Source organism: Brachyistius frenatus, unplaced genomic scaffold (assembly GCF_029030835.1).
Source record: "Brachyistius frenatus isolate BFR_SWC_R1_liver_20210118 unplaced genomic scaffold, ASM2903083v1 Contig_32, whole genome shotgun sequence".
Classification (NCBI taxonomy): Eukaryota; Metazoa; Chordata; class Actinopteri; family Embiotocidae; genus Brachyistius; species Brachyistius frenatus.
In genome coordinates, this window is record NW_027210631.1 from 1,168,342 (window position 1) to 1,195,000 (window position 26,659).

Genomic DNA, 26,659 nt, shown 5'->3' on the forward strand with positions numbered 1-26,659 from the left:
CTTAAATCTATGTTGTTCCTCTGTTAACCCAGTGCCAGTCTTTGAATACAAGGCCTGGTCATTAAGATGCCTTCTAGCAGACTGTGTAGCTGAAACTGGGCGGGCCTTTAGAGGTTCCTTGTTCTTAGTTACTTGGAAGTACTTATAATCTGTGACTATGGCCGTTTCCCTTCTAGTTTAATCGAGCAGTAAAACCCTGCATTGCATCTTGCCACATCCTGTCAATATGTATTATCAAACTGTATATTGTAAATATTGTATATGTTTCCAGCTTTTATGAATTTTAGGCCTTAGTATTAAATGCTGAATGAATTTTGTGTATCGCTTTGAATGTGCTCTAATGTTCTTAATTGGCTCTAAAAGGCTGTGATTCATAGTTTGTCCCCAAGTTGAATTTAACCCTGAGCCAAGCTATTATTGGACAGTAATAGTCAAATGTTTGACCTTTAAGGGTTAAGTCAGTTTGATTGAATTGCCATCAGGTAATCCTGCAGCAAAAGGAATTTGTTGTCAGTTTTTGTCTTTAACATTTTACTGTTTGTTTCTGTTTTATTGTTTTACTTGTCTTTCTTTCTGTTAGCCTTTAAAAAAGAAAAAAACATATTCAAGTTATACTCCAAAATTATGTAGAGACAAAATAAATCGAATAACTGACCACAGACCTGTTTTCTTTTCTTAAATTTTGTGGTTTAATGTGAAGAGATTCAGAGAATGAATTAAAATACAGCACATGTATGTATTAAAGAAATATGTTTATGAGCATCAAATGATCCCAACTTCTTGTTAAATCTTAACTATGCATTAGTGAGAACAGGGTGTGTTGTAGTTGTGTATGTGTGTCTGCTCTTCCCTTCACTGCTTCTCTATTTTGTCTGTGCAGGGAGTGAAGCCGGGCAGTTTTGACAAGGTAGCCATTCCTGAGGTGAAGGAAATTATAGAGGGCTGCATCAGAACAAACAAAGATGAGAGGTGAGTCACACAAACACAAAGTATGAACCCGAAATACACTGAAGAACAGCGATGTCTGAGTATATGTGTTGTTAATGGTCTGCTGTCCACCACCGATTCACAGACAGAACATTTGCATTCTGTCTCTAAAGTTAATCAAACTGAATGGCTCATGTTTTCATCACAACACCCAGTGATGCTTGATGGTAATTTCAGTGATGTTTGTCACTTAGTGTTGAATTGTATTTCACATGTTGAAGGGTTGAGCTGTCAAATCCTCCTTCCTCCAAATCCCATTCTAACTCACAGACTCTTGGTTGGAAATAGAAAGTGCTCTGTTCTCTTTCCCCGTCCTGCGCGTCTGCCAACACGTCCGCCACAGCCTCTAGTCTGCTGCTTTAGAAACTACACCAAAGCAACTCTCTTTCATTCTCTCTTCTTTTCTTTCTCTCCTCATTGTCCAAATGCAGTTTTGTTGACCCATCGTGTTATGAAAGAAGATTCTTAGTTATTTTTAGGAGTACTGATTTTATTTCCAACATTTTTTAAGAAACATCTGGAGTCCATAAACATAAAATAATGTTATAAAGTAAAAAGATGATCTTTGGCAACATGCTGTTACTCCCAGCAGATTAAGGAAATACCACATCTGTCCTGTTAGTTTATAGGTTGGAGATCAGTTCACACGGCGTCGCTAGTTTTTGAACAAACTGGTATCAAGAAGTAATTCCACCTCATCACCAGCATTTTAGTTTACCTTTTTCCTCTAACATCTAGCTGAATCTCTAGTGATAATACAGGACTGATCTGAATCTAGCTCCTTGACTCATGTTCTTCCAGGTATGCCATCAAGATCCTGTTGAACCACGCGTTCTTCCAGGAGGACACGGGGGTCAGGGTTGAACTGGCGGAAGAGGACGATGGGGAAATGATTGCTATCAAACTGTGGCTGAGGATAGAAGATGTCAAGAAGCTCAAAGGCAACAAATACTTACATTTTTTTCATTGATTTTACATTTTATATGCATCGAAGTAATTGTAATAGAAATATTTTTGTTTGAATGTGTGCACAAAAACGACAGTTTAACTGGTGAAAAAACAAAGCATATATTTTGGTAGACGGCCACTAACAGTACATTTGTACCGGTGATAATTGCCTGACCAACAATTTGTAACCTGTTTGCAGGGAAATACAAAGACAACGAAGCCATCGAGTTCTCCTTTGACCTGAACAAAGATGTCCCTGAAGATGTGGCCCAGGAAATGGTACGTGCAGTGAATGGATGGATAGATTTGGGCAAAATGGATCAGACAGGAGGGAGGGATGTTGGCTAGAAAGGGGTTTATGGTAAGGAGAGATGGGGGGCGGGGGGGGGGGGAGTTGATGTATAAGGTGTAAAAATCGAAGGGTTGGAGTTAAAAAAAAAAAAAAAAAAAAAGAGGCCTGTTTATTATCCGTGTGGCTTCTCCTCACTCCCAAGGTTGAGTCTGGCTACGTTGCTGAGGGTGACCATAAAACCATGGCCAAGGCTATCAAGGACCGCGTGTCTCTGATCCGAAGGAAGAGAGAACAGCGGCAGCTCGTACGAGAGGAACAAGAGAAGAGAAAGCTGGAGGCAGAACAACAACAGCTGCAGCAGCAGCAGCAACAGCAACAACAACAACAACAACAACAACAACAACAACAGCAACAACAACAACAAGAGACACTCAAAGCTTCACACACACAGGTTTGTTGGACTGGTACTGTCAGATAGCATGGTTTTATGATTTACTGCTGGTTAAAGACATTTTAAACACTGACTGCTCATTGGATGGACAGGTTGATTTAGGTGTTCTTGATGCGGAGGACCATTTCCACCCGGCAGTCAGAAACAACGAGGCCCTTCTTCCTACTTCCAGTGTGAACAATGTGGATTCAAAGACTTGTTAGTTAGTTTGACCCGAGCGTGTGTTTTCTTGTCTGCAGGTGGAGACAGAGGAGACGGAAGTGGAGCAACAGCAGCTTTACTATCAGCACGGCGGCATCTCACACGCATGTAAGATGGCAGATTGATCGATCGATCAGACTTTATTTGTTTTTATACAAATACCATGTACCACAAAGTGCTTTACATTAAAAACAACCATCTTCCATCCACGCTATTAAATCTATTAATACCAAAACATTTTGCGTTTTAATGAGCTTCTTTAAAAAATATATATATATATACTGTATTAATGTAAATATGACTTTGTTGAAATATTAATGCATAGATCAAACAACATTTTTGCTGAGCAGACACTGATCATCCTCATGAGCCAGGAGGTTGTTTCAGTGTCATATTGTGCATGTTTTCCTGTAAACCAGAGGCAGCCATTGTTGACTTACTTCTCAAATGTGCTCATCCTAATGTAACCAAGAACACGCTCTGGACCTGGCTCTTAATTATTCCTCCCTTTAATTAAATGCCACTGAAGTCACTGAAGAGCGTTGATGACAGGTTCCTGTCCTGATGTCCTCACACGTGTCTCTCTGTCCCTCTCAGCTGAAGGCGGCATGGACAGCGGCCAGGGCTCGTCGGTTTTCTCCTCAGACTCCCCCACCTGGGTCAGCTGACCATGTCCTACAGCTGCCCCCCTTCTTCCCAGCCCCCTTCCCAGCCCCAGTCCCCCTACCCCTCCACCCCCTCTGCTACCCCACAGCAGCAGCACCCCGGCTACGCCCAGCCGCCACAGCCAATGGTAAGCGACGACATCACTTAAAATCCGCCATTTGCCTGCGACAGTCATGTCACAACTGTGAGTGTCAGTGCGGCTCGCTCCGCTCACAGCTGTGCTGAACATGACTCGTCGGTTTGACGTGAGCGCTGCGGAGTGGGTTGGAGTGAAGTTTGTGGTGTTTGGAAATGAGCTGGGAATTGCCTGTGTGTGTGTTGAGCTAAGTGCACTAGAGAATGCTGATCATGGGTTTTTATTAGGAGACCATGACCTTTTGACCTCAAGAAGAGAAGTAGGAGAACTTAAATTGGATTTTTGTTGGATTTTCTTGGCCAACAAGTCACGTAACCTACAACATTTAACCTAATTAGAACGACACAACCCAGTTTGTGAGTCAGTATTTCAGCCATTTAAACCATTAGTTTAAACACTGTCAGATGTTTTCTCTATTAGTCAGACAGTAAGTCAATCATTGAGACCACAAAACTGTTGAAGCCATTCACTGTCTGTTGTATTTCATCTTAGATATCAGCAACTCTTTCTTCTCCCTCCGAGATGTCATGACTCCCTGTTTCCTACAATCATGCTGTTTTTGAACCAATTACTTATTTCTGTCTCCATCCCTCAATCTTCCTCCTTCTTTATTCTGAGACTTCTTTATTTTTTTAACGCTCCTTCATCCTCATGTAGTTGTCACATCAGTTGTTTATTCATATTTATTCATTTCTTTAAAACCATTCATAGTTTGGCACATTTGTTTGGACACTCGTCGGCCTCAGTTTGTTTTGCGTTGGTCATACAGAAGGATCATTTCCAGCATAGTGTGCTGATCAAGTAAAAAAAAGGCAAAAAGTAATAAATATGTTTGATATATACTTGAAATGAAAACTCCACAAATGGCATTTTAAATACATTACATGTACATCTTAGCAATAACTGATTGTTTCTACTCTTCTCTTACGGGCTGAGATTTTTGAACGAGCCTCACTCACTCACTCTCAGGGATTTTTAATCTCTTCACACTTTCTGTTTTAACCATCATCTTCAGTTGTTGGCCGTTGATTACTGGAGCATGAGAGTCCATTGTCTTGCTAAATGGCTCTTTATAAGTAGTTGCTAATGGAGAGGTGAGCATTTTTTGTTCAATATGCCACATTAGACGTTAACATCCGATGACCTTTTGGATCCAAATGTTGTTGAATGACCTTTGAACTACCAGCGCCCACACTGATGGAGTTGGTGATTGAGTGAATAACTCAATAATGGTTTTTGAAGCAACACAGAATTTTTTCACAGGAAACCATTGAAATAGGCAAACTGACCTGTAAAGAAATTACCTTATTTGATCCAAATGGATAATTTTGTATAATCCTTCCTCCTTTTTATGTAATGTGTCCATTTATTTCTTATCGTCTTCAAATGTTTTTTTTTTCTGTTTCTTATGTCACTGCTCTGTTTCAGTTTTAGTTTTAGTTTTTTTGTCTTTATTGCATTTATCACTTAATTTATGTGTCTTTGTGATATTTGTGATGTGTATGGGTTTATTTTACTAAAACCTATTAGGGAGCCATTCTTTTTCTTGTTAATTTATTTTCATTGTTAGAATGGATGTAAACTCAAATATTGTTTTCACAAACATTAACTGTATAACTTTGACTATTTTATTCGTCATATAGCTTATTTTTCTTTGTGTTTTCCTCAGTTAATCGCTGAGTTTTCCTGTCTGTCCTGTTATTGTTATGTTCTCTTGTGTTTTAATTTCTTTATGTTTGTTTTCCATGTGGCCCCGCCCTCCTCCATCACCCCTCCCCCGGCCTCCAGCCGGTGTCGCGCTGCCGTCGAAGTCGTAGCATGTCTGTTTGCGTCCCCCCTTCCTCCTACTCCTTCTCTCATGCCCCTTCGCCCCTGGCCGCCCGTCCGAAACAGCCCACCACACCTCCTCCTGACCTGTCCTCCTCATCCTCCTTCACCACCACCTCCTCCACCTTCCCCCTCTACGTACCTCTCGCAGCTGAGAGGGACACGTTCGCCGGGCGCCTCTCCAAGGCCCTGGAGACGGTCCTGCCCCTTCACCCAGCCCCTTCCCTGCCCGGGGCCAGGCAGCGGAGGGCCAGCCTACCCGCCCTGTTCTCCACCCCTGTAGGTTCACAAACAGAAACCCCAGCAGGGGCCACAGCGCTGGTGAGAACCAGAGAGGAAGAGAGAGAGGAAAAGATGAGGCCACATTGGAGTCTGAAGTTAAATCTAAGAAAACTGATTTATAGAAAAGTCTCCCGTTTCAAAATGATCAATTAGATAGATTAGTAATTGACACTGACACAAAGTGAATGATTGTTAATGGCACAGCTCGAATTACTGAAGCTATCGCAGCAGCTCAGTACAGTGATTTGCCATAGAGTGCAGCTACAGTATGTAGAGACATTAGTAAAGAAATTAGATTTATCTTCAACTTAAAATTATAAGTGTTAGACAAGAAGCACAAAACTGATCTGGTTTAGTAGCACTGCGACCTACCAGCCCTGCTTACTGTATTTATATCTATACAATATTTATCCATTTGTCGTTTACATATTGATTAAATCTTTTAGCAAAGGAGGGTTATGCTGCAGGCTTACGCTTGCATTTTAAGTGGCACCATTATCCTGATAAGTAGATTTGATATCTGTGTTTGTTTTAGTTTTTCAGACTCTTCTGTGAGTCTTATCATTCTCCACATCGGTCTCTCTTTTACCCTCTCTCCCTCGAGTCGGCCACCATGTGCGCATATTAAATACATACTGACTGGCCTGAGCCTTAACTTTTCTCTGTGGTACAAATGTTCAATATATTCGTGTATCTGCTGTCGGGAAAATGGCTCATTTTAGAACTAAAATTAAACAAATGTTGTGGACAAACTACAGAAGGTTTCTATAAGTATCCCAAATATTCAGGGTTAATTGAGATTAATATGATAGTTTTATTATCATATTTGAATACTTGTTTAATGCATCCGTCTGCATTTGATCACATCAGGAGTGTGACAACATTAAAGTGTTGCAATCTACCAAAGAGACTCTCTTGTGCTCTACATGGTGATGGAGACCCATGGTTTAAATTAATTTAAACTATTTAGATCTATTTCTTGTTGTCATATTCTTTATAACTTAATTCAAAGTTTCAGGCTGCATCTACTCAGCCAGAAGGTCAACATTTTGCAGGGATTTCTCTATAATAAAAAAATAAATAAATTCTGATTGCAGATGCATTATAATATTGTCAAACTGAGTCAACATTTGGCCTTCCCTCTCTTTACGTTTAATGCTTCACGTTCTGTCTTCTCTGTGTGGTCTCTCTGTCTTTGTGCTGTATCTGTGTGTCACTTGATCTGTTTATCGTAACCCACTTTGTGCCTCTACCTGTTCGTTTCATGTCATCACTTCGTTCTACAGCTTTTAAGTTTATTATTTCCTTTCCTAACTACATCATTTTTGCTTTTATTGTGGAGGGTGAATTTAAACCCTTTTCTCGGTTTTTCTGTATATTTTGAAATGATGCTCTTTTGGCTGCACTATTTTCTCCATTTCATGTGGGCCTTTGCTGTGGTTCTCTGTCATTTTCTGAGTCTCATTCTTAAAACCATTGTATCTCATTGTCGCAGCAGCATTCAATGCCACACCCCTTCAGTGGAGGAGCAGGCGCAGGAGGAGGAGGAGGAGGGGGCATCCCTCTTCCGACCCTCCCAGACCCCCCAACTATTTTCTTCCCCTCCATCCCCGAGCGCCCCATTTCGTTCTCGCCTCCTCCCACTGGGCCTCCGAAGGCCTACAACACCCAGAGACGCAAGAGCACTTCCATTCTCGAGGCGCATACGCGGCACTTCCAGCCCGCCTACCCTCGCTATGGGAGCAGCCTCCATCCTTTCTCTGGGATGGAGGCTGTTGAGACTCCCTCTCTCTTCATGGTCAACCCTGGTTTTGCTGCAGCTGCTCAAAGACTTGGCGTTGGGGAGCCGCTGCATTTCCCGGGACAGTCTGATCCGACTCTGTACTGCTACAAGGACATTAGAGCGGAGCATGAGGAAGCAGTGAGGAGATTGAGTCTAAATCAAGCTGCCTTATTGGACCATTATGAAGCGATGGCGTACGGAGGGTACCCAATGACTACGCACCAGCTTGGCCACTTGGGTTTCCATCAGCAGAGGCAGGCAGCAGCTGCTGCTGCTAGTTTGGGTTTCGATCCTGGTCCTCCATCTCAACCGGGGTTCCTGCACCCACACATCATGCAAAGAATGAGCACACACAGCCCGATACCTGCACCTTTACCCCCAATGAGTGCGTCCGCCGGCGGCTCTGTCTCCTCCTCATCATCTGAAGGATGTTATCCTCCGCAGCATGCTTCCCAGTCCTCCTTTCCTATTTCTGCACCTCCGGTTATGGCCGATGCTCTGCCCCCGACTGGAAGTGTTTTTGAGTTTCATTTAGCTGCAGCCGCTGCAGCTGCCGCCGGAGACCCGAGTCTCCTGGCATCCAGACTGTACCGTGCCCGAAGGAGCTCCATGGACCTCCCTCTGGAGGACAACAGTGGAACAGGGTCCGGTGGCTCCGGCACATACAGCCGCCTCCAGCCAGTGACGGAAGAGCTGTACGCGTACATCAGTCCGGAGCTGCCCTTACCTCCAGGGAGTCTTCTCCTTCACCACCCAGGCATTACCGCAAAGGACAGAAGCCCTGAACCTTCTAGTGATTCTCTGGCCTCCTCCGACACAGGAGAGTTCCAGTCGCCACCGCCGCCTTTCGACACGTCGGCCGCTCAGTCCATCCCTCGCTCGTCCTGCACGTCGCTCTACGACTCATCAGGCGGAGGGCTTCACATAGATCCCCTGGGGCATCCGCCCTCCGCGCAGAACTTTCTCCCCCCCACCCTGTCCTCTGAGCTCCCGCATGGGGGAGCATCATCAACTCAGCTGGAGACTCTGATCCAGAGTGTCTGGGCCCGGCACGGAGGGGTGGTGCCAGCCCAACCTGATATGACATACCATGAGTCATTGCTGGCCATGCAGGCCGCTAACCCCTCTCTGGTACAGAGTTTAGACCTTAAAAACACCCATAAACCTCTGGGTCAGCTACTAGATGCATTTTTAGCAAAGCTCCACAAACAGTTATTGATTGATGGATATATGGGACTTGTTCTTTTATGATATTCTGTGCTCTATCCTCCTTTTTTGACTATAAATTGTCAACATCGTGTAGACTGAGGATTTGATATATTCATTGCTACTGATTTCCAGCTTTGAAAAGACAATTAATACATTGTTCTCATGTCCATAGTCAGTGATTTAGAATAGATACATAAAGTCATCCATCCAAAGTAATCCATCAATTAAAACTCATTCTGACAAAAGTAACTAAATTTAATTACACTAGTAATCTGACCCAGAGGCTGTTGAACCAGTCCCTGTTGTTTTTATACCCTGCTGACCCAGGTGCCCCAGCTGATGGCCATTTGTCATCATGTAGTCTTTGGTTGTGATTTTAACCCCTCCTCCAGTCAACACCACAGAGAGAGTCTCACAGTCTGCCGACGTAACGTCTCGCTTTATTCACTCTTGGACAGAGTTTCCTTCCAGAGCAGTACCCTCGTAGAAAAATGTTAGTTCAGCCCCTGACAGCGCTACTTTAGTAAAGATTTATAGCGGAGGGCACCAATTAGAGCACATCTGGGAAACACCAAGAACAGAAGTGCTTAATTTTAAGTCCAACAATACTGTAAAAGGGATTATTTTTAGTCAAGTTATAATTACTTAAAGTGAAAGCAACACTCAGAAGGTCGTCTTTGAGACACTCTCCAGTGTACCAGCTTCATAAGCAGAGCGTCTCAGCCCCCTCCTTCATGTGTTTATGTTGTGTATTTGGTTCATTTTGTTGAGTCAGTAAGTACTATTTTGTCTGTATGTTCATATATGAATGTATATGAGAAATGTGTGTTTGTGCACGTATACCGTCCCTATGGTATACCTGAATATTTGCTCATACAAATCCAAAGTCAGTTTGTTAAAATGGTAATCATCGAGATCCACATTTAAAAAAACAACAACTATGTGTTCCAGACGTGAACCCAGTACATTTATTAGCATGTTTATGAATCTGTTATCTGGATCGGGGCTTTTATACTAAAGCTGCAAGACTTTGTGGATTTGTATGGACAAACACACAGAAACATACAACAAAACTGAGGGGGCTCAGACAAACAAGCAGTTTAACCGCGCAGAGAGACGGTCATTTGTATATTTTAGACTCTTTCTGTTGTTCTGTGTTGTAAATGCTAAAGAGCGCGGCTTCAAGCCAGCTCTTTATTTTGGCATATCATGTTGTCATTTTCCTGCCCGCACTGAAAATCAACTTCCCACACAGGGTTCAAAGGTCACAGTTGAAATGCTTTAAACCCTTAGAACGCTGATACGATCAGTGTCAACTCTTCATTGTTTACTCTCCTTTTCTTATAATTTCTTCAGTCTTTGTTATCTGTCATTAACTCTGTTTTTGTTTTATGTCGTTTGTCTTGAGTTATCGATCTTTCTATACATTTTATTTATGAAATTTCTCTCTGAAATTCGTTATTGTGTTTACGTTATTTTAGAAATAGGTAGGTGGCAGTGTGTCTGGTGCAACATACTGTACTCGTGTGAGCTTTCTCCACACTTTGTGAGGTTGAGCTTCATGACATGTATACAGTGAAGTTGCACACAGCCTTCTAAGGGTTCAGTCATCAGTAGGTCGGTCATAACTGTCCGGACGCTGCTGTCCTGTGGTGATGTAGAAGAATTCAGGGAGGAAAGGTGGCGACCCGTCAAGCTTGACGATTTGCATAATAAAATATGCCAATAATTCTAAAGTTGACCGAGAATAGAAAGAAAACCTGCGACAGTTCAAAGCAGGCAGGATTTCTCTTTTGAAAATCATCGTCAGAGTCAATAATGGTGGAGACAACATCAGTCACATAGTATCAGGATGACATTTCAGAAACCATAAAGCAGATGGTTCTCTGAAATCCTTAAAGTTCGGTGGAGTAGTCCAGCTTCTACTCTGTGCTTCATCAACTTTGTATTATAACTGCCAATCACTTAGAGTCTGACCTGCATGTAAAAAAACAATCCTACTGACACCCTGCCTAACCCTAATGCTGTGCCTGTACTGTTGTACATGCTGCATACAGTATACGTGTATATGCATACGGTAGGTGTCGGTGTGCATATATCTGTTGCCGGGCGGATTAGTTTGTGTGTGTACGTGGCGTCTGTGTGCATGTGTGCATACACAAGAAGAAAATCTAGAGTGAAACCTGATCGCTAGAGAGCAACAGGCGTACCTTGTGTTTGCACTCATGTTGTTTATCTCCAGGAGCCACAAACATGTTCTAATTGGTTCTTTTTCTCTCTCTCTCTCTCTCTCTTTGTCCCCAAACTCTTTAATTTCTCAACTCCATCCTTAATTTTTTTTTAAATCCTACAACATCACATCACATCTCCTCTCCTTTGTCCGTATTTCCGCCTGTCTCGCTCTTAATCTGTTTCTGAACAGCTGGTTCAGGCCCCCACCCCTCAGCCATCTCCAGGACCCGCTCTGGTCCCTTCCACCTCCCAGCCAGCTCCTCCTGGGACCTCCCAACAGGTAAGACTATTACAGTGTCTTCCTTGTCCCTATATCTCCTTTCTCACTAAATACCACAGCTCTCTTAATGTCCACACCTCATAAAGATATAATGCATAAATAGCACCATCGTATTTTAATGCTGATTCAGTAATATTTCATATATCCCTTTGCTCTTTGAAGTTGTTGCCTTTGCTTGGAGATAAACACTCCCACGGAGCCCGCGGTGATACCGGAGTCTTTTTGAAGAACTGCGTTCGTTCCCACCCCCGCTATGAACTAGTTGCAGCGCTAAACTGATTTGATTGTGCAATAAATTGGATGTTAATCAGTGATCAAAACAAAATAATCAAAAACCTTTAGTGCACATACACTGACGGTGCTCCAATGCGCCAAAGTATTAAATTGAAGCCAGTTTCACAGCTGCCGGCTGAAGCACACAATACTGGACCAATTTTAAACAATCGTTGTCCTTATCAGATACTTAGACCCAAAACAACTGGAAAACAGGGTCTATGTTAAAAAAAAAAAAAAATGCAGAAGTTTCCCTTAAATATCTCATTTTAAAGCTTTCTTAAATTGGTCTTATTTTGATAAACGATCAAACATTCAAAAGACATTTGTGTGCACGTTAACGTTCTCTGTGTCCTCCTCCAGGTTGTGTCATCGAGTCAGAGTAATACGTCACTTCAGAGCCCCACACACACAACTCTGCCACAGGCGCCGGCACAGGTAAAGCACCTTTACTTTAAATATATACGCAGCACAATACTTAATAAACACTTTGCCATTGCACCCAAACGATCACTGCTTTTCTGCATAAAGAGGCTGGATTTAATTCAGTATTTGAATATACGCTCATCAAGCACCTTATTAGGAACACCTCTGTAATTGAATGCTATCTAATACAACAGCTTTGCCATTCTAACCGTATGCATGTTCCATTTTTGTTGTCAAAAAGGTAATAATCCTACTTTAGTATAAAGACTGAGATCATACTGGTTAGTTGTGATATACTTAATTGCATTATATTGAAATGGTGGAGCTGTTGTGTTATTTTATTGCACCGGTGTTTCTCAAAGCACTCGGTGGGTGTGTATGTACTGGATGTCTGCATTCATCTTCACCAACACACATCTTCACCTACATGCTTATGCATATACTGTAATGATTGTGCTCACTTATACATTTACGTGCGTGGAAACACACGCACACACACACACACACACACACACACACACACACACACACACACACACACACACACACACACACACACACACACACACACACACACACACACACACACACACACAGTAAATTCAAAAACCAACCTGCTGTTGAGGAAGTTCCTAAAAACTTCACTCTACAGTTTCATACTGAAAGCAGTGTTGACATCAAATGACCAGAATCTAACTGTGCATGTTTTGTCAGACATTAATTAATAAGGAATAAATGCAAAACCATAAACAGATGAATTGCAGACTTGGACACCAATGAAACAGATCTTTTTGAATTTATCTTAAGTTCATATTGTTGTAATTTTGGTTCTCTGTTTTATTAATTGCATGTTCTACTTCTTTCACCTTGAAACTCGTCATCAGCTCAGTGTCGCTCTTCTGTTTTTCTTTCCATTCTCTGGCTTGCTCATGGGCATGCTGCCTCTGTTTCCACCGGGTTTGTTTCGATGTGTTTTTACACCCCCACTTGTCTGTCAAAATGCGTGTTTGTGTAGTTGTGTGACCTCAGTCCGTCTCCCAGTATCGAACACCTTTATTTTCTGTACCAAGCTGCTAAGCTCGCTCTGGTTCAGGTACCATTTTGTTTAGCAGTGTTTGTGGGCATCCTGTTAGTAGGTGACTCTGTGCGTGTCTATCCTGATGTATAAGTGTGTGTTTGCATGTGTGCGTCTTAGTAAGTAACTGAGATTTTGCCAGTGAATCTGTTTGATGTTAAACAGAATATAGGCAGACTTATCCACTTTGTTTTTTACCTTTGAGTGTAGCTGTTTTCTGTTGATGATTTTTACAGTTGGCATTTTTCCTTTGTTCACCCTACGTCCTCCTTCTAACCACCTGAATGAAAGCATGGAGCGCAAATACACCAGTAAATTTGATAGAAATGAAGATGGGTCATATTTTCATGTGATGGGAGAAACGGTAGGCAAAGGAGAATCTTGAAATGTGTGTGGAGTCAGCTGTCTGTCCAGCATCTAGTTTGGTAATGCTTGAAAGAAATTTAAACGGGTAAGATCACATGTGTGCAATCGCCCTAGGCTGTAAGTCCCTGGTTTGATTCCCCACTGAGTGTCAAATAAAAGTTTAAAAAAAAAATACTCAATAAAGTAAAATAAAATCAGCATGTGCCCTTAAAATTCTTTCCACCTGATGGTGGATAAAATGTTCTTTTGTTAAGTGAATATGTTGTAGCACAGACCCATGCATCAAATGAGCAATGGTGTCTGTCCTAAGTTGGACAGTAATCATGAAATGGATTTTCAGTTTAGACAGAAGATTGAAGTGTAGTTTCCATCAGCTCTGCCTGAAGAACAGCAGGATAGTTCTTGTCAGGAAAAGTTCCCAATGACCGATGTTTGAAGCATTAGGGGTAGAGGAACCCCTTCAACTTACGTGACTTGGTTATGCGCTGCTACTGTATGACACGGACGTGGCCGTAGCATACTAAACCCTGCTTCAATGACAACAGATTCTAACGTCTTTATATTGAGCTTCAGTTATTATTCTCACTATCTGTTTTCAAATCAGATTTGTTGATACGCTCCACAATATACAAAGCTCTAAAACGTCAGTAATGTTTAATCAAGGTTCAGGAACTTTGAATGTAATTGCTTTCCATCTACGCAGTAAAAATAAAAACGTATTTTTGTCTGCATTATTTCCGAACCTCAACTTTTCAGGAATCATTGTAGGAAATATCTCTTTAAATCTCACTCATCTAGTTTTAATGAGAAATGTTTGAGTTTGTTTTCAGCCCTGTTTCCCTGTTTGTAATGTGGCACATCTACATCAGGAAAAGAATCTGCTTGGTCTTCCACAACCTGTAAAGTCGTGATGCACATTGTCTGTAGAGTTTTGTCCTGTGGTTGCATGGTCTTCGACTGGTGTGTGTTTTACACAGTTGTTCTGTCACTAAGTTTGTTGTTTGATTTAAGAGCTTGAGGTTTTTCTCACTACGGTCTTGATGTACTGTTTGCTCCACTTGTCTTGTCCGGAAAGTTTTGTGTTGAGTCTTTGACACACAATCGAACGTGTCAGTAATGCGTCAGTGAACTATGGGTGGCTCTTTCCTCTGGTGTCTTTACTTTAACATGATTCATCATGGAGATCAGGCTGGTTCCTTTTTCTCTCCCCAAGTACATTCAACTCATGGTGTGATGTAAAGAGCAGCTTTAGCTCACTGTCCCATTACCGAGGCAAACGACTGCACATGGGCCTGTCTGTCCGTACTAGTCACTCCTGATCACTTGCTGGATTTATCTACTCCCTCATCCTCCCTGTGACCTTGCTCTCATCCTTAACCTCCCCTCCCCTCCCACTCATCCTCTGCCTTATCTTCTTTCTTTCTCCTTCCCCCCCTCTCCTCCTCTTCCTGGACCTTCTCAGCCCAGTGTAACTCCGTCTACGTCTACCGTTCCCTTGGTGACCTTCCCTCCCTCTCCTCTGCCAATCCCTGTTGGGGTGGTGCCTACTATTGTTACCCCTCCTCCTCCTCCTCCTTCTTCCGTGACCACACCCGGGCCTCAGCCTTTGGCCACCGTGGTCCCAATCATCAGTGTAGTCACCGCCCCGCCTGATACTCCCATGGAAGCCCCTCCCCAGGTACTGGTCATAGACGGTCAAACCCACCGAGTGGATGTCATGTCCCTGTTCAAATTCCTCAACATATTTTTCTACAGCAGTGATTCCCAGAATGTATAAAACCAAGGTTTCCCTTCATGAAGAGTTGTTTTTCTTTGCATCCCCCCCTTTCCACGAAAGGTACCTCACTAAGATGTTGAGGCAGTCCGTTTTTTCATTACTTTGAAACTCTTGAATTGACTTGAATTAGGTGCCCTACTTTAAATATTAGCAGCCTGTAGCAGTGCTGTTATGTGATTGTCGTATTCAGGCTTGTTAGGCGTTGACAGTCCGTCTCTGACTGCTGTGCATCTGGGAAAACTCATGACCTGAAAAACATGTTGCATCGCTGACACAAACCAGACCGTGAGTTTTCACCCATCGCAGCTGCAGCTCAACTGCAGTTTTGAAAGTTTATTTATGTCTATTACTCGCATCTTATGTGTTTTTTTATGGTTTTCAAATATAAGATATAGTTTTTGTAGATGTCGTCTTGTTTTACATGGCGAGTTGTGATTTTTGCCATTATTTCTCTGAACTGAAAGGGATGATGGGACGATAAGAAGCTTTTCAGTATGTTGACATTTCATTCATACTGTAGATGGTTTGATGTGCGTTTAAAAAAAAAATTAACTAGCCAGTTTGGAGTCGAAATGTTTTTTATTTCCATGTAATCATTTATAGACCTTAGTCATAAGATTGTTCGCATTGTTAGAGAGTGTCTAATATGATCCCTCTGTTGTTTGTGTCAGTTCTTTCTGTGCTCCTTCTGTCCTGGTTTTGGTTGTTGTTTGGCGTAATTCTGATGTGTTTTATCCCACTTATATTCTCTACATTTTGACTCAGTACAAAGGACACTGCTTTTAATCTAGTTAGTTTTTCTTCATCCACTTTTGCTCCTCTTTGCTTATATTTCATGCTTTCCTACTGTGTTTCGCTTCCTCACGTGTCCCTGCTGTTCGTGGTGATATCTTACTGTACTGGTTGTCTGTTATGTGCATTTTCATGTGTGTGTGTTACAGTCGGCCTCACAGTCTTCAGAGCTGTCACAGTCCCAACTTCAGCCAACTCAAGTTCTCTCATCCATAGAGAGGTAATACATGCACGCACACACAAACTCAGAAACAAACTCACTGAAAATAAATAATCGGAAAGCCAAATCAAATCGGGTTTTCATGATCACATTTAATCTTTGTGATGCTTTCTCTCACGTCTTTTTGTCTGTGTTTGTCTTCTGTCTCTCCTGCGTCGCTCAGCGGCCACTCTGAGACCTCAGGTCTGAGTGACGGCAATGAAGGAGGAGGAGGAGGGCGTCATGAAGGACGCTCCACCAAGCGACATCAGAGACGATCTGTACGAAGTCGATCGCGCCACGAGAAGATTTCCAAGGCGAAACTCAATGTTCTCAATGTAATAACACGTCCTATAAATCTTAACCCCATATTTATTGTTTGTCACGGATATGAGTTGTAATAAAAGTATAATTGTGTGTGTGTGTGTGTGTGCGCGCGCGCGTGTTTGCATGTAGATCTCCAACCGAGGAGACAGAGTAGCAGAGTGTCAGCTGGAGACGCACAACAGGAAGATGGTGACGTTTAGGTTTGACCTAGATGGAGACAACCCTGAGGAGATCGCCCAGATCATGGTACACACACACACACACACACACACACACACACACACACACACACACACACACACACACACACACACACACACACACACACACACACACACACACACACACACACACACACACACACACACACAGTCACACTACTGTCCACCTCCTTTTCAAATTACTCCTACACCAACCATATTAACACTTTGAAGGGCCCCTTCAGACATTTAAAGATGTATGTAAAATAGTGTACTTTGAATGATACTTTGTGTTTGACATGCCTCTTACCCAAAAATTATCTTATAATAATAATAATAAAAATCATGAAAATGACATGAACTCCTGATCACTCATTAAAAATTCCATTATCTATACATTTGCAAATATATTTAATTTACAAATAACTGCTGAACCCAAGATGTCTCATTGTAAAGTCCCGTCTCACTGTGTGCACCCGAGGTTTTAAGTTTCTACATCATACTTCAGTCATTTGAATTGGACCAGGATTGGCTTCCAAACTATTTGTGATGTCACAAAGCATGTTGGTAGCCTTGTAGTTTTATACTCTGCACATCTATCATAGTAAAGCTCAAACATTTAACTGTAGGAACAGGAAAAATAAAACTAGTTTTGAGTGGAGTGGTATTTAATTTTTTTATTTTCAAAGCCGGTTCATGTTCTCTCAGAACTACTTCTGTAGACTTGCTGTCCAGCCATGTTCAAAATCAAAAGTGTTTCTAGTCGTGCCGAACGGCCACACTGGAAGGCTGGCCGAATGCCACCAGTTATAGAGTGCATGGGGAGATGCAACATTATTAAAAAAAGGGAATAAGTGTGCACACTTCACTGAAGTGCACGGTAACTGCTGTGCTCTAATCCTTGCACTTTCACAAAGACATTCCTCAACAGCCTCCCACACAAGGCAAAAGTTTTACTGCCACATACTGGCCTCTGTAGAATAATATAAAGCAAGGCCATATGTTTGTTCCTGCAACACATAATACTGAAATAAATACACATCTAAATCTGCCTTCTTTTAATGTGTGCGTGTCCAGGTCCAGAGTGAGTTCATCCTGGAAAGCGAGAGGGAATCATTTATTGAGCAGGTCAGAGAGGTCATAGAGAACGCTGATGAGAAGGGTCTGGAAAGAGACACGAGCAGCCAGGTAAACACAACACTGACTCTTTATTTATTTCTCTTTCTTTGTTCCTTTTGGGGAGTTGGTGCTTTGTTTGTAGGCGCTGGTGTTGGGTTACAAGAACCAGATTCAAAAACAGCAACTGTTTTTGAATAAAATGTTTGTTGCTCGTTTATAGGGTTTGCAAGATACTCTGTATACACTGTAAATATCAGCTCCTTTTCTGAAAAGATCATTGATATTTTAGTGTTTATAGCATGTTGCGTTGTTGATCTGCAGATGGCAGGCGACACCAAGCAGCAGATTCCTGCAATATCTGCCCCTATGCCAGGTAAAAACACTTATAGGTCCACAATTTTCTTTTGCCTGTTTAGCACACAAGCTGCAACAGAACAGAAAAGTTTGCACGCAAGTATTGTTATTTTATCTGAGATTTAGAAATAACGAGGCCATATCGCTCTTCCTTTTTTTCTTAGACATTGCTCCCAGTGCAACAGCACAAGTGGTCCATTCAGCAGGTCGGAGATTCATCGTCAGCCCCGTACCTGAAGCCAGGCTGAAGGAGCAAATGTTTCCAACCTCTCTTTCTCCTGTCCCCGCACCTCATGTTGAAACGGGTAAGGTGTGTGTGTATGCGTGTGCGTGTGTGTGCAAATGTTTGTGGACCTGTTGAACTTCAGTTTCAACTTCATTGAAAAATCAATGTATATCTAATATTTTGATGAAGTGTTATTCCAATGATGGCTGCAGTGCTTTTGGGGAAAATTGCCCAAATGTTTTTTTTTTTATATATATATTAAAACTGGTGTTTATTTAATTAAATACCATAGCATCTTCTGGTAGAAAATTGGATCATTAATATCTTTTTTTAATTTTCTGAATATACAGTGTTTAAAAAAAAATACCTTACACTGAATAAAGTTTCAATATTGAAGCTAAAATGTAGTAAAAGACAAATAACGTGTCTCAGTAACTCAAATCCTTCCTAATGTTACTGGTTCAATCAAAGGAGAAACAAGACATTCACTTTCCTTTGTGTCACAGAGGGACAAATACAATGATGTGCACTAGATTAAACGTTGCCAGACTCATAAGTGTTTTTTCATCGTTCGCTTCCATACGCTGACTTCAGTGCATTACGAAACCTGTTTGTCTGTAATATGTTTACAGTAATATCTAGATGTGAAAAAACAAAGACTCATTACCTCCATTAAAAGTTACCTACAGTACATCAATAATGTCATGTCATGAGAACGTGACATTTAATCTGAAGTTAATGTTCGATGCACATTGTGTCAACATATACTGTGCTTATCACTATGTATCCATGGACAGTACGAGTACTGCATTGACTGTCATGGTGTCAGATTTTCACTACACGATTACAGTGGCCAAAAGGATTCACAATAACATTCACATTGCAATATCTATAGAAGATTTGAGCAGAATAGTAATAATAACGCAATCAGGGAAATTCCTCTTTGCATTTGTTCATCGTGTGTTTTGTCTCTTTTTGGAAAAATACACTTAAAGTACAGATCTAAAAGAGAACATGTAATTTGCTATGAAGTTTGCCAATGACTTAATGATGGCTTCATCCTTTTACTCTTGTCCATTGACAGGATTATTTATGTCATGTGTAGTATTAACACAATATCAGTATTTTATTTTTTAAATACATCAGTGTAGGGGTACATCATGACCCCCTTAACTGAAATGCTGACCAACTTTGAAGTACTTTTATAGTTACTAGTTGCTTTGCAACTTAAAGGCTCAGCCCTCTGTCTACGGTGTCGTCAGTGCTCTTGCTCATTCGACCTCTAAACAGGTGTAAGTTGGGTCGAGCTGTGCTGAGAATTACATGATTTCACCAAAGGGCTAACTGACATTGTGTCTAAAGATAGTGCTGCTTTTCTCTTCCAGTTCCTCCGGCTCCATCTCAGACTCCAGGTCAAGGTCTGGGGCTGTCCCAGTCTGCAGGAGCCATCAGCTTACAGCAAGCCTTCTCTGAACTCAGACAGAACCCGAATCAGTTTGATACGGGCCCCAGCACCGCCCCAGCCTCCATCCACTCCACCCACCCTCCGCTGCAGCCTGCGGCAGCTTCTGTCCCGTCGCAGAGCAGCACCGTCACTCCGACCCTGGACGCCACTGCCGGGCTTGTCCCTTCTAATTTAAACCAGGCGCAGGAGCAGGTCCTGGAACCCTCTCTTCCTCCCCACGCCTCCTCCTCCATCCCCTCCGCTGTGCCCTCCGTCTGTCTCAGTCCTCCTTGTTCTTCTTCTCCCCCTCCTGCTCTGGTGAATCAGTCCATCCTTCAGTCACAGGTACTTTCACAGCCAGTGATGCCGGCTGGGTCCCAACCCCAGACGCAGGTGCCGGTCCAGGGTCAAGCACAAGTTCAGCCTCAGTCCCAAACAGCCTCTGCTGTCACTGCGACTTCAGTTCCTTCAGCTTTACCAACAGCCAGCATCTCTAGCATTCCCCCAACCATGCTCACCTCCCCTCCTCCCACCCAGTCTGTGCCCTTTGTGTCCTCCCCTCCCTCCTCCACTCTTCTAGTCACCGAAGTCTTCTCTGATCATCCGTCAGTCTCCTCCTCCTCTACTCCTACCCACTCCTCCTGCGTCATGCCCACCACCGCCATCCCAGGTCCCCAGCTGACTCCCTCTGCCACTTCCCACCCCGCTCCCACTCCTTCCTGCTCCTCGTCCTCCTCGTCCTCCTCCTCCTCCTCTTCCTCTTCCTCCTCTGTGGGAATCCAGTCCGTGACCACAAACCAAGTCCAACCAACTCTGGTGCACTCCCAGCCACAGACAGCAGCCCTGCCCGGGCAGACGCACACGCACTGTGGAGAATGTGACGCAAGGTGAGAAGTGGTCAACGTCTATTGTGGCTCACACTTCACTGCTTAAGTTGTGCAGTAAAAATGTGTAATAAGCAGTGAGTTAGTTAACAATTTGACCTCCAGCTATTATTCGATTGAAAGAAGCTTTTGCTGAGAACAATACATGAATTCATTGATGGACACTTTTTTTTATTAGATTTTTATTATGAGGGTCGGAGTTCTACATGAACACAGAATTTTCTGCCAAAGTTTTGGCTATTTTTCTGTTTTGTCTGTGCTCTCCTCAGAAGTAGAGTCTCCATCCAAATGTCACGCAAATTTCAACTTAATTTCCATAAAATAAGCATAAGAGAAGCATTATTGTATTGCAGTCCTATCTGGTGAAATAAAAGATATTTACACTTTTTTAGAAATCCCAGCCCTTCAGGTTGGACTTAGTGGTTTGATATAACGTCTGCGCTGCTAAATCAGGATTTAACAGAATTTGACCCAAACAAATGTGTGTATAGTTGTTATGATGAGCAAGTACAGAAAGCACAAATCCTCATGTAGCCGATTAGTTGGGTTTTTGACTGTTAAACTCTACATAAACATGCTTAGACACCGAAGGAGGCTTTCTAAACCAAATTTTAACTTTGCAAATTTATTCGTGATTATGTATTTACTTCTTCAAAAACATCTGAAAGTTACTTCCATGATCATTGAAGTTATTCGTCTTGTCTGTCTCTCTTAGGTGTGACGCGTCCTCCGATTCTCAAGGCAAACCGGACGACATCCAAACTCTCGACAAGAAGCTGCGCTCTCTCTTCATGGACCTCGGCGGTGGTGTGCCATCCACCCAGGGAGACATCTTAGCTGCTGACCCCGCCTCTGGAGCCTCTGTGGCAGGCACCTCGTCCCCAATAGGCCCCGGCTCTACCTCCACCACGTCTGTCACAGCACCTGGCTCCAGCCAGCCCACCAATCCCCCTCAGCCCCCCTCCAGCCTGCCGTTGGGGTCACTGGGGTCACCTGCACCGATCCAAGGCCCTGGGACACCAAGCTCCACCCCTGCACAGACCGGTAGGTAGAAGAAAATGTGTGTGTTTGTTAATCTATGTTTTTATTGTGTTGCTTTCTGACTTTCTGATTCCTATTTCTACAGTCATCCCTGCTTCATCTTTAGGCCAGACCACTCCATCTAAAACCCCCTTATCCAGGGTGCCGGTGAGTGAAGCAGCTTTTCATTACATAGTATCGTTTATTTAGATCTAAATGAGACATTATTTATCGTATTATTTCTTTGATTATGTGGTCGTAGAGCATGTGCATGTTTTTAGGGCCAACTAATACACACTGATGCACTTTAAAAGGTTGAGAACTCACAGAAAAGGTAGTTTAGAGGCTCTACGTATTTTCCACTACCAATTTTTCTTTAATTTAACAGGCATGAAAATCCCTTTTAACCTTCCCCACAATAAACACTCTTCTCGTAATCTCTATTACAAAATCTTTTTTCTTATTTCTCCCACTCTTGTCTTTACTTCACATCTCTTTCTCTGGGATTAGGCCACTTCTCCTCCTTCAGAACTCCTGCCATCCTTCCCTGGACCTTGTCTAATACAGGTTTTTTTTTGTGCTCATTTTTAAGGCCGCTGTAGCCGCTGCAATGCAATGCCACTGTGTCAATGGAGTGCTTTTAATGTTGCATTCGTTTTTTTGTTTATCTGTACCAGATCTAATTTGGGTTTGTGCTGTGTGTAAATGCTGCTTTTACTGAAGAGGTTTTTTTTTGTAACCAGCATGGTTTTCTTAAAGGTCGAATAATGTTCTCTAGAAACAATTGAAATGTGTTGCCACGTGTTTTTAAAGCATATTATCCAACTCTAAAATAATGACTTTCTGGAAACGATAAACAAACTTGCCACTGAAAACATTTCAAGATTTTGAGAATAATGATCAGACAATGTTATGAAAACATTTTAAGGGTGTTGACACATAATATTACATAATATTTTTAGAGAACCTTTTCCTACCTTTAAGAAAAATATTCTGGGAATAAAACAAAAGTTTCCAGCTAAAAACCTGAACTCTACATCACTCCATTATTTTTCTTTTACAGCAAAAAAAAAATCTCTAGCTGGGTACGAGTCGAAGTTAATGTTAATTAATTCAATTCTCAGAGACAGCAACGATCTATTTTACTAAAAAGGAGACACAAAAACATCACAAAAAATATATATATTTTATCTCCATCATAAAACTGTCTAACTTCAAAAGATTGCCACTCAAAAAACTGCATACACGTCCAAATGATTGACAGCAGAACTGAAGAGGGAAGAAAACACAAAACAAGTCTTTATCCAAAAGGTAAAGTGACAGCAGAAGATCAAATAGAGAGTCGGAGGCAGGTAGAAAAAGATGAAGAGCGAAGAGACTGAAAGACCGCCGGACAGAGAGGACGGTGGCGGCAGTGAGACAGGCCTGTCGGGTGCTTCAGGGCAGACAGACAGTGAAGAGCCTTTATTTTCCAAACTGTTTTGTTATGTCTGTCAATGCTGCCGTCTAAAAATAGACTTTCCTTTTAACCAGCGGGGCTCGCTGAACAGACAGATACGACTTTATGAAAAGAAAGTTACAGCGTTCACTTCGCGTCTCTTATGTAAGTCTCCCGGGCGAGACTTGTCCCGTTTGATTAAAATAATCCTGCTCTAGTCAAAGTTCACGAGAGATTTGATTTTAATTATTCATTTCTTAATTGCAGTTAAATTGCTGAAGAGAATGAATGACTTTGGCCGCGTTTGACATCTTCGTACTTGTGTTTGTTTGTATGTTGGCACAGGAGGGGTGATGTTTTGTTTTTTTCCTCAATTTCAGCTTTAAAAAAAAGAAGTACACAAATTATATGCAAAATTTCAATGGAAATATGACAAAAGACACATTTTTGAATTAGGACTTTGAAAGGTTTCAAACATGTCTGAAAGTCTACATTGTGTTAGTAATTGGATGAAGTGACAGAGAAATAATGTCATGTGATGTCAGGAGATGTGGTTGAAGTAATCATCATAGTATAACTTTAAATGTTTTACATCTTTTGATTACAGCTGGCTCGGTATCATTAGTTTAACGACGATAATATAATAATGATAATCATCTTTATTTATGTGCTATGTTTTTAAACGTACGTCACAAAGTGCTTCACAAAAAACAAGTCATAAAACCAAAGCAAACTATAAAACCAAACAAGCCATAAAATCCGGTTACAGAGTGATCGTATAAAGTAAAGCAATGACCGTGTGAGATAACCATAAAAATAATGAGTTATAGCATCTTTCAAAACGTTAAATCCTTAACAAAGGAAAAACTAAATTAAAACAGATCCACGGAGCCAATAAAATAACTAAATCCCCAAAATACAGAAAAATAAGAAACATTTTGGACTGACAATAATTAAAGGCTTCTTTAGTCCTAAGAATAAATTTTAGAGACATTCCTGATTCCGTAAGTCGTATTTGTTCAGGCAGGGAGGTTCAACGCTGATGTGCCCGACTTCAAAACTTTAGTCACCCTTAGTCTTGAACAAGATCTTTAGCCTGAAGAGCCCCACCTGAAGACCTGAAGATGCACTTTAAGGGAGAGCAGCAATTCATTAATAAACCTCTGAGCTAAATTGCTTGATAAGGAATCTGTAAAATCTTCAAATCAACTCTGAAACCGTCTGGTAACCGGTGCGGAGGCTGAAACAAGGATCTCGGGATCCTGCCTCTTTGAATACATGTGTGCTTTTTGCCGATCTGTGCTTACGTTGCTGATATTTTCTAGAACGTCAGTGGCCAAGCGCTTGTGTGTGTTTGTTTGCTTTTTTTGGTTCATACATGACATGTCTAACAGCACACCCATTAATGTCTTCAGTCCCAGCAGCCTCTGGAGGATCTGGATGCCCAGCTGAGGAGAGCGCTGAGCCCGGAGACGGTTCCTGTGAGCTCACACATACCGGTGAACACACACACACACACACACGCACGCACACACGCACGCACGCACACACGCACACACACACACACACACACACACACACACACACACACACACACACACACACACACACACACACACACACTTCACATCCAGCAGCTCACCCTGATGGCGTGTATATGAGACGGCTCAATGTTAACTCGTTTTCTCCAACCTCAGGCCTCTCACAGCGGTGTGCCTTCAGCGGGACCATCAAGTATGTACATTGTATTTACTAAACCTATTAATCTGTGTGTCTGTGTTCTTTCTCTGTCTGTTGTCTAAAATATCCATCATCTGTCCTCCAGTTCCCTTCTCTCTGGAGGACGACTCCTTGTCCTCTCCTGCTCCTCCTGCATGTGCAATTAAACTGGGAAGATTTCAGGTGAAAACTCGTGGACACCACAGATCACACATGAATATCTGTACAACTAAAGGTGACATCATAGATGTACACTGGATCTCAGCCCAAAAAGTCCAATAGGAACTTTTTACTTTGGATCTTAAAACAAGAATGAATAAAGTTCTTGGAAAAACCTTGAAGTTTAACAAGCCAATGGCAAAAACTGCAGATCTAACGATCTTTAAAGTCATTTCCACTGAAATTTGTGATTTATTCTTTGGTTCCTTGGCCTTTGTTTTTTCACTGAGGTAAAATTCAAAAAAGTAGGATTAAGAATTATTTACCGATATTTAATATATTTCGCTTATTACTGTTCTGTAACAAGTCTGATATCAAGTCATTTGACTTAAAAACCAGCATTTTCTAGTTATTTCAAACCTCTGAACACTTATCAGAGTTGACTTATTTCCAGACTGAAACCATCTTATTTTATGATTTCCTGTCAAGTCAAATTAACCAGCTGCCTGGACAGATATTTTTTAGTATTAATTCATTATTTTCACTGTTTTGCCCAAAGCTCTTTTGCGGTGTCCAGTGATTGACAATGTGTCACATTGTCCCTTTCCCATCCGTCTCTTTTACCTGCTCAGGTCTCGCTGGCGACCGAGCAGCCCGCTGTCCAGCGCCCGGGCTGCACTGAATCCTCCTCCACCACCTCCTCCACCTCATCTTCCTCCTCGTCATCCTCCAGCCTCTCCAGCCCGGACAACACGTTGCACAAAGGCTCCTCGTCTCCTCTGAGAGGGGCCAGAGGACCAGGAGGGGACGTCGTGGACGGACTCCCCCAGAGGACTCCCGGAGGATCCCACCACCACTCCCCCCTCGCCTCCCCTTTCCCCTCCCCCAAGCCCACCACCACCATCGGACGCTTCCAGGTACTCCCTGCTCTTCATGTTGAAGTGTGAGTGTTTTCATCTTTTCTCTTCTCGCCTTCCGTTCACTCGTTCTTTCATCCACCCTTCAGGTCACCACCAACCCTGAGGCCCGTGTCGGGAGATTCTCGGTGAGTCGTGCCCAGGAGCAGAGCCTCGAGTCCAGGCAGAGTCCTCCGCTCGCCGCACAGGCTGCTAATGGACCCAGCAGTCCGGGACAAATTCTGAGCCCAGACTCGGCTCACAAAGCCTCCCTGCTGAGTCTGAACAACAACTCCTTCAATAACTCCTACATCAGCAGCGACAACGACTCCGAATTTGAGGATGAAGACTTCAAACGGGAAGTCAACCACCTCCGAGAAAAGTAAGTTATCCCGTCACTCCTCAAAAAGACGATTCAGTTCTCTTCTTTAAGGTTAACTGCTTTGAAGAACTAGATTTTGGTGCCTTCGTATATCTGTTATTATTCTCTTTCAGCTACTCTTTTCTACTCTTCTTTCTCCTCCCAAAGTTACTCCAACTTCATTTATCTCATTTCTCTTGCTCTCAAGTTTTCTAGTAAAATGATGTTCAGCACTTCCTAGAAAACTAGGTCGTCCTGCACTTTCCTTTCTTGTCATTTCTTTCTCTCCTCTGCCTCTCAGTATTTAATT

At 42.3% G+C, this 26,659-nt stretch overlaps 1 protein-coding gene across 1 annotated transcript in view; it reads left to right on the forward strand.

Moving 5' to 3' along the window:
- Positions 1-26,659, forward strand: part of LOC138621738 (serine/threonine-protein kinase WNK1-like) — a 102,538-nt gene that overhangs the window by 61,886 nt on the left and 13,993 nt on the right. Inside the window, 26 exon segments of the mRNA XM_069699983.1 lie at positions 881-969; positions 1,789-1,928; positions 2,135-2,214; positions 2,430-2,678; positions 2,918-2,987; positions 3,477-3,530; positions 3,533-3,672; positions 7,286-8,704; positions 11,205-11,294; positions 11,931-12,005; positions 14,897-15,112; positions 16,153-16,223; positions 16,387-16,540; positions 16,659-16,775; positions 17,807-17,917; positions 18,170-18,221; positions 18,367-18,507; positions 19,814-20,759; positions 21,472-21,800; positions 21,883-21,944; positions 22,287-22,343; positions 24,630-24,713; positions 24,912-24,948; positions 25,040-25,116; positions 25,725-26,009; positions 26,099-26,370. Of these exon segments, the coding sequence (XP_069556084.1) occupies positions 881-969; positions 1,789-1,928; positions 2,135-2,214; positions 2,430-2,678; positions 2,918-2,987; positions 3,477-3,530; positions 3,533-3,672; positions 7,286-8,704; positions 11,205-11,294; positions 11,931-12,005; positions 14,897-15,112; positions 16,153-16,223; positions 16,387-16,540; positions 16,659-16,775; positions 17,807-17,917; positions 18,170-18,221; positions 18,367-18,507; positions 19,814-20,759; positions 21,472-21,800; positions 21,883-21,944; positions 22,287-22,343; positions 24,630-24,713; positions 24,912-24,948; positions 25,040-25,116; positions 25,725-26,009; positions 26,099-26,370 (5,417 nt within the window).